Genomic DNA, 8,324 nt, shown 5'->3' on the forward strand with positions numbered 1-8,324 from the left:
TCTTTTTTTTTTTCTAAGATTTTATTTATTTATTTGACAGAGATCACAAGTAGGCAGAGAGGCAGACAGAGAGAGGAGGAAGCAGGCTCCCTGCTGAGCAGAGAGCCGGATGCCGGGCTCGATCCCAGGACCCTGAGATCATGACCTGAACAGAAGGCAGAGGCTTTAACCCACTGAGCCAGCCAGGTGCCCCATCTGAGGCTTTTTTTTTTTTTTTTTTTTTTTTTTTTTTAAGTAACCTTGTTGAACGGTCAAATGTTCATAGTGCTTCTAACTTACTCCAGAACCCTTACTGAGCTATAATGGATAGCTACTTCCCAGTTGGAATTTCGACTTGCTGCTGATAAGATGGACCTTATTCCAGTACAAGTTACTTGGCATCTCCCTTAACATACAGTCCCCTCAGCTTATGATAATGGCTTTTGGAGAAAGCAAATGACCCAAAGTGTTTTTACCTGAAAACATTCTAGGCTCTCCTCTCTCCACTGAGTTTTGCTGGTCATAGCCAAACGATTGCCTGGGCACTCCCATCCCTTTGTCTTAACTTGGAAGTTTCCGTGAAGAATTTTTCTTGCTGGTACTTGGTGAAGGCCCAGAGATGGTGCCATCCTCTGCTACTGTTGCCTCCATGTGGACACCTGCCCAGTACTCAGCCTTACATTTAGGTAGTATGCACTTTCCTAGCTGATCTGTGTAGAGGTGGTGCAGAGCAGCTCCTTTGGTCTTTGCAGTCACCATTATTTCTTAAGGTGTCTCGCATACTATCAAGTAATTGGGCTGCTTCCAAAGCTTCTAGTTTCTAGAGGTTTAGGTTTTCCTTTGTTTTAGGCAGGGGGAGAACAAACTTACCGGTTGTTAAGTAAACCCCAGTGGGCAGCATGCCAGCCCCTTTTCAGACATGCCTCAGCTGTCTGACGGTGTGAAGCAACAATTCCCGGTCATTTTCTTTTGTATGTCTTTCCTGGGATTCTACATACCATGACCATATTGTCCAAAGCAAAGATCAGTCCAACGTCTAATCTACTAAATATAAATTTTGTTTATGGGGAGGCTTAAGACAGGATATCTGAAATTAGAATTGTCCCAGAAAGTGAGGATACAGGATATGAGTTAGTGAAGATGAACTGTGAAGGGATTTAGAAATAAGACAGAATCAGGGTGGAACTCTCTAGTGGGCTAATGACAACAGGATGAAAGGGTCTAAAAAGGTGTTATTGGCTCCCTTTGCTCTTGGAGCAGGTGAACCTTGTTATAATGGCCATCTACTGTTCTGTGTCTGCCCAACATATGCCTTCTTCTGGTAATAAAAACCTGGGTTTTCTTTCTTTCTTTCTTTCTTTCTTTTTAAAAGATTTTATTTATTTATTTGACAGAGATCACAAGCAGGCAGAGAGGCAGGCAGAGAGAGGGGGTAAGCAGGCTCCCCGCTGAGCAGAGAGCCCGATGCGGGGCTCCATCCCAGGACCCTGAGATCATGACCTGAGCCGAAAGTAGAGGCTTTAACCCACTGAGCCACCCAGGCACCCCCAACCTGGGTTTTCTTTGCAAAATCACTACCGACTTCTCATTTTCAGTTCTTAGTTCTGGTGGTGTTGACTCCATCCTCCATCTTCAGGAGGGGCAACATGACCCAGGCTTAGACAAACCAGAACAGTCTGTCCTCCTAACCACAGTACTGGGTTTGGTAGGGCTACATGTCCATGAGTCCCAATTTGGGGGCTTATTTCTTGGATACTGAAATGTAGTAGTACTTCAACTGGACCTGGAGTTGCTAGAGCTTCAGGCTGGAACCTTATATTGAAGCCAATACTGAAGCCATATTTCAGAGCAGACCTGAAAGACAGGGATAGATCAAGCCTTCTTGATAATATCTCAACCCCTGGATCATGATGTACCAGAACTGAGAAATGTCTGTACCCTTAGACATTTCAGTTACATAAAATGACCAAAAAATGGGGTTTCAAGTCTTCATTAATTGCTGAACATTTCTGTGAAACCACATCCAGTGAATTCGTAATTTCTGTACTATGGTCTGTTTTATTGAAACTTTTTGCCTTATTTTGTAGATGAAACTTAATGGGCACTTGAAGTGAGTCCAGAGTTACTTAAGATGAAATTAATTGAATAAAGTATGCTTAAAGATGTAGTCCAACTTGCTAAAAGTTTAATAGTTGAGCCTATACTTTTATTTTCTTCTTGCATTTCATAATAATGTAACATCATACATAAAAGTAAATCTATAACTGTGACCTGATTTTTCTGAAATATGTATCTAATCCTGGGAACACTGAGGTTTTTAGCTGAGGCAGGCATTCTTGTGCTCAGTTGGTCTCATTAATTGTATAACTTGAGCCCAGGCTGAAGTTATGCCACAGGCCAAGTGTATGGAGTTGTTCCCATGAGATCTTCATCTCATATCCTATGTGCTGTATTCACTAGGCCAGATGCTAAAGAGATCCTATAATAGTGACTTATTAATCTCAAGTATTTTGCCATCAAAAATGCTGATTATTGAAAATAACTTGAAGGCCTTTTGGCACTATCACTGATGCTGCTAAAATTTTGATGAGATCATCCTGTAAATTTTTAGTAATCTCATTATTACAAATATGTGGATGAAATGCACTGGACCCAAGTAAACAGTGTTGTTCTCAGTTGTTTTTCTCTGGTATCACTACAAAAATAACCATGGAATGACTGAATGGCAGGCACATGGACTAGGAAGACATAAATAGGATGTGATCATTTTGGTTAAATTTCCAAATATATCCATTTTGTCGCTTGAGAGGACAAGAAGAGTAAAAGAAACCCAAGTTTTAGGATAAAAGACTTGAGCAACTTGGGACGCCTGGGTGGCTCAGCCAGTTAAGCCACTGCCTTTGGCTCAGGTCATGCATGATCCCAAGATCCTGGGATCGAGTCCTGCATCGGGCTCCTTGCTTGGCGGGGAGCCTGCTTCTCTCTCTGCCTCTGTCTGCCACTCTGCCTGCTTGTGTTTGCTATCTCTCTCTCTCTCTTCTGACAAATAAGTAAATAAATAAAATCTTTAAAAAAAAAACTTGAGCAACTGGAAGTGGTTCCTTATTTAATATTATATTATTATATTATTTAATATTTATTGAGTATCTACTATGAGTCAAGCACTGTGCCTGAGTCTTGGCTCTCATGGAGCTCAGTCTACTAGAGGAGGCAGCGATGTGACCAGACAGTCATGATGGTTCATCATGCTGCAGTATAAGTTATCATACCAAGTATGATAAGAGAGTTTGGGAAAGCTTTCAGTGGAGTTGGGACTCATATGATAAGTAGGACACGTTTAGGTCACAGAAAAGGGGAAAGGGCATCCTGGGTAGTTGGAAATAAAACAAGTGCAAGAGGCGTGAATGCCATGGCCACTAAAGCTGTGGAGGTAGGACAAAGCCAAGTGAGAAGCCATTTAAGGTATGCTGAAGCATTTGAGCTCTATTTTATAGGCCACGTTGGGGGATGGGGTGGCAGGCATGAATTCTTTTAAGCAGGGAAATGACATCAGATTTAGTATTGGAGTCTGGGGTTAAAGTGAGGACTCTAACTGGTGGATTATATGGATGATGAACCAGAATGCAGAGACTGGAAGCAGGGGAGGTTGGCTAGGAGTCTTTCATATAATCCAGGGAAATGATGACAAGAGTTTGCACTTAAGGCAGTAGCACTGGCCACTGAGAGAAGGGACAAAGGTGAGAAGACTTTCTGAAGCAGAACAAATAGGATGTGGTGCCTGGTGGGACTTAAGTTACAAGAGAAAGAGGAATCAAGATTAGGGCTTAGAAACTGGATGACTGATGCTATTAAGGACATCTATGCAGTCTGAATTCTCACAGTGTAGCTCAACTTTTTTCCCCCACTTTTAATAGCACACTGTTGGGAAAACCAACAAATAAAACGATTTTTTTAGCTTGCCAGGTCTTTGTGGACAGCTCTGACGTTATTCTGATGGGATTTCCTCTGTAAGTAAGGAGGCTCTTTGTCCTAGTGGCTTTCAAGAGATTTTACCTACAATTATGATTCCTCAATTTGACTATCAGGTGCCTTGATGTTTTTTTGGAAATCTGTAATCTTGGGTGGAGATCGTTTGGCCTCTAGTACATGAACGCTGGTTCCATTCACGAGATTGGGAAAATTTTCATGAAGAACTTGTTCCACTTTATCTTCTAGACTTCTTTCTTTCTCCTCCCCTTCAGGGACTCCAACAATTCTGACGTTGGGACGTTTCATGGCATCATTTGTTTCCCTGATTCTGTTTTCATGGTTTCTAAGCTGTTTGTGCCAGGCATCCTCCTGATCCTTTCTCTCTATCTGTTTGTCCTCCAGATCACTAATTCTATCTTCTGTCTCAGTTACCCTAGCTTTGAGAGAGTTTAGATTAGATTGGAACTCATTGAGAGCATTGTGAACCTCAGCCCTGGTAGCTTTTAGCTCCACCCTAACATTGTGAACATCATCTCTGGTCGCTTTCAGCTCGGCCTTAATCAATTCCGTTTGGTCACCCATGGCTTTCTCCAACCTAGCTCTTGCCTGGATAATTGTTAGCCTGAATTCTCTTTCCGACATATTGTCTATGTTGATATCCATTAGCTCTGTTGCAGAAGGTCCATCCTCTGTAGTTTTCTTCTGTTGGGCATTCCTCTTCCTAGTCATTTTGGTGAGAGATGACTGAACAGATGTAGCTGGATGTATCGACCATGGTGCAGTCAAGGTGCACCCTGGAACACTTCTGAGCAATCAGGATTCCCCACCCAAATGAGAGACAAAAGAAAAGAAAAAGAAAAAAAGAGAGAGAGAGAGTGAGAGACAGGAAAGAAAGGGAAGATGAAAGAGAAGGTTCAGCCCGAATGGGGCCCAAGGTAAGATTTATGAAGTAGACAAACAAAAACAGACAAACAAAAGGACTGATAAAAGTATATGACAAGAGAAAAAAATATATATATGCAAATAAAGGAAGAACTTTGTCAAAAAGAACCCCAAGTGTAAGATTTATATACTATCAGGACAAACACAAAAACACAGAAACAGTGGTGGAAGAAGAAGATGGGAGAGTGGAACCAAGATGCCCTTCAACGGACGAATGGATAAAGAAGATAAGGTCCATATACACTATGGAGTATTATGCCTCCATCAGAAAGGATGAATACCCAACTTTTGTAGCAACATGGACGAGACTGGAAGAGATGATGCTGAGTGAAATAAGTCAAGCAGAGAGAGTCAATTATCATATGGTTTCAGTTATTTGTGGAGCATAACAAATAGCATGGAGGACATGGGGAGATGGAGAGGAGAAGGGAGTTGGGGGAAATTGGAAGGGGAGGTGAATCATGAGAGACTATGGACTCTGAAAAACAATCTGAGGGTTTTGAAGGGGCGGGGGGTGGGAGGTCGGGGTACCAGGTGGTGGGTATTATAGAGGGCACAGATTGCATGGAGCACTGGGTGTGGTGCAAAAATAATGCATACTGTTATGCTGAAAATAAATAAAAAATAAATTTTAAAATATTTTAAAAAATTAAATGATTTTTAAAGCACAGAAAAATGACTTATTAATCTCTGATATTAAGATGTCACTTAATATCCTTGTCCATACTGAGAATATACCCGTATTTCAGTAACATACTTTTGCTTACCATCTAAATCCTTCTGTAAACTGTGAAGTTGAGGGAAGGGAGAGGAATTCAGGAAAAACAAAACAAAGCAGGGCTGAGCTGAGCAAAGCAAAACCACTCAGCATTTCTGAGGAAGATAGAGAGCAGAATAAGACTTTCCTAAGGGTATGGATAGAGAAGGAAATGAATGACCCATCTACAGGTCCGCCTGCCAGGCTATCAAAGGGCTCATCTAGGACCACACCACATGGGTCCATCTGGCAAGGTTAGACCTCTGGCTGAAAGATTTCCCACATTGAAGAACCCCGTACTGCGAATGGCTATTCCTCTGTGTGCATGTTTTGGGTGATTGATCAAGTGGACATGCTGACTGAAGCCACAGCCACACTCTAAATTCAAGTGTGGCCTCTGCTTCATGGGGCTCTCTATGTTGGGTCAGAAAGGAGCTCTGGGTGAAGCACTTCCCGAAGTCAGAGCACATATAAGGCTGCTCACCTGTATGGAGAAGCATGCCACTGGCCGGGAAATTCTTCCCACACTCAGGACAGGAAAACTCAGCAGCCATTACTGCTTCTGGTTCATCTGTGGAGGGTGAACTTGGAGTCTGGACTCTGCAGGGATCCCTGGGGCAGAGGGAGAGCTGGGGAAGGGGTGAGTGGAGGAGGAATGAGGGAGGGTTGATAAATACTGGAGACAGAAAATGGAGACATAAGGGAGGTAAAAGATGGTGTGGGGGAGGAGTCTGAAGAAGAGGGGCATGGGTAGAGCCTGGAGACTGGATGGGGTGGGAACATCAGTCACTGTGGTGGAGGGGCAAGAAAAAGCAAAGGAGGTTGCTGAAGGGACATGAAGGACCTGGGGCTTCTGCTCAGCTCCAGCAGAGGGGGACTAGAAGGGCTAATGCCCTCAGGTGGTGCCTGGGGCTGGTGACAAGCCACATGGCCTTTGAGCTTGGTGCAGAGGCTAAAGCTCTCCCCATACTCCTCACACCTGTAAGGCTTTCCCCCTGTTTGTAGATGAATGTGCTAGGTGAGGGAGGTCTTCCACCTAAAGCTGACAGAAGCTGCTCACCTGTGTGAACCCTCTTGTAGAATATTAGCTTCTACCCATCCCCAGAGCCTTCATGTACTGGGGACAGATGTAGGGCTTCAGTGCAGTATGCAGTATTTGGTGAGCCAGCAGCACAGAGCTGACTATAAAGCCCTTGCCATACTCCCCACAGATATATATTTGCCAGAGTGGATTCACTGGTGCTTAATGAGGTTGGAGCTCCCACAGAAGGTCTTGTCACACTGGGGATAATGACAGGGTTTCTCATTGGTGTGGATCTTTTCGTACTGGATGAGGGATGTATTCTGAGAAAAACCCTTTTCACAGGCCCTTCACTTGTAGAGCTTATTTCTCTGGTGAATCCATTGATGCTATCAGGTTGGAATTTTGGCTGAAATGTTTTCTGTAGTCAGGATGGAGGTAAGACTTTTCACCAGCATGACTTCAAAGATGATGGGTCAGAGAGTATCTCTGCCAGAAGCTCTTTCTCTGACTGTGACTGTGGTCAGTGCAGATATAGGGTCTCTCATTAGGCATGGGTTTCCTGTGTCCAGCAAGCTCACAGTCTAGGAGTAGTACTCCCTATCCTCAAGGGCTTGTCTTGAGATTTCTCTAATTTAAGGTTCTGGACAATGTCATATAAAGGTGTTTCTTACTCTGAGTCCAGGAGTGGATGACACTATTTTGGGGTCTATCCCTTGATGTTCTCCATTATTGAGCTTGTCCTCATTCTTGTTCCCAGTTCCTGTGGAAGAAACTGGAGGTTTCAGATTCCTCCACAGATATGCTCCCCAGAGAGGGGGAGTAGAGCACCGAGGATAGTTTTGCTATAAAATTGCAAAGGAGACTTTGCTTTCAGAATCATATAATCATTGTTTCTTGATGGTAAGATTTATTTTAAAATATCACCTGGAGTTATAACATTTTAGTAGTCTTGGACATTGACAGCTTCATCATGCATTAAAATGTACCAAGGAAGGCTCATTCACATTAGCCTGGAATACCTGAACACTGACCATCAAGAAAGAATCAACCTCAATAGCAGAAGGAAAGATGTTACTTTATTGGTTAAAGTGATTAAAAGAAGGGAGTCACACAAGCCAAGAAGATAATTAAATGGCTTGTCACAAATAAGATTGGAAAATAGAACGTTTTGCATATTTTTTAAAATTGAAGTATAACTGACATTGGTAAAAGTTTTTTTTTAAAGATTTCATTTCTTTATTTGGGACACAGACAGAGATCACAAGTAGGCAGAGAGGCAGGCAGAGAGACAGGGGGAAGCAGGCTCCCTGCTGAGCAGAGAGCCCGATGCGGGGCTCAATCCCAGGACCCTGAGATCATGACCTGAGCCAAACGCACAGGCTTAACCCACTGAGACACCCAGGTGTCCCATTGGAAAAACTTTTTAAAAGAGGATATACATAAATTTGTAATTTAAAATGTCCATAATCTAACTGGTGTAAGGTGGTATCTCAATGTGGTTTTGATTTGAATTCCCCTGACGGCTAATGATGATGAGCATTTTTTCATGTGTCTGGTAGCCACTTGTATGTCCAATCAAAACCACATGGAGATACCACCTTACACACAGGTAGAATGGCAAAAATTGACAAGGCAAGAAACAAGTGTTGGAGA

General features: G+C 42.9%; 1 protein-coding gene across 1 annotated transcript in view; it reads right to left on the reverse strand.

The window, feature by feature from the left end:
- The window catches only part of LOC132027171 (cytochrome c oxidase subunit 6A2, mitochondrial), an 8,463-nt gene extending 2,250 nt beyond the window's left edge, over nucleotides 1-6,213 (reverse strand). Inside the window, exon 1 of the mRNA XM_059415940.1 lies at nucleotides 6,132-6,213. Coding sequence (XP_059271923.1) covers nucleotides 6,132-6,201 — 70 coding nt within the window. The 5' untranslated portion in view covers nucleotides 6,202-6,213. The remainder of the gene's footprint in view (nucleotides 1-6,131) is intronic.
- Between the last annotated feature and the right edge of the window lie 2,111 nt (nucleotides 6,214-8,324).

This window comes from Mustela nigripes, chromosome 11 (assembly GCF_022355385.1).
Source record: "Mustela nigripes isolate SB6536 chromosome 11, MUSNIG.SB6536, whole genome shotgun sequence".
NCBI classification, from domain to species: domain Eukaryota; kingdom Metazoa; phylum Chordata; class Mammalia; order Carnivora; family Mustelidae; genus Mustela; species Mustela nigripes.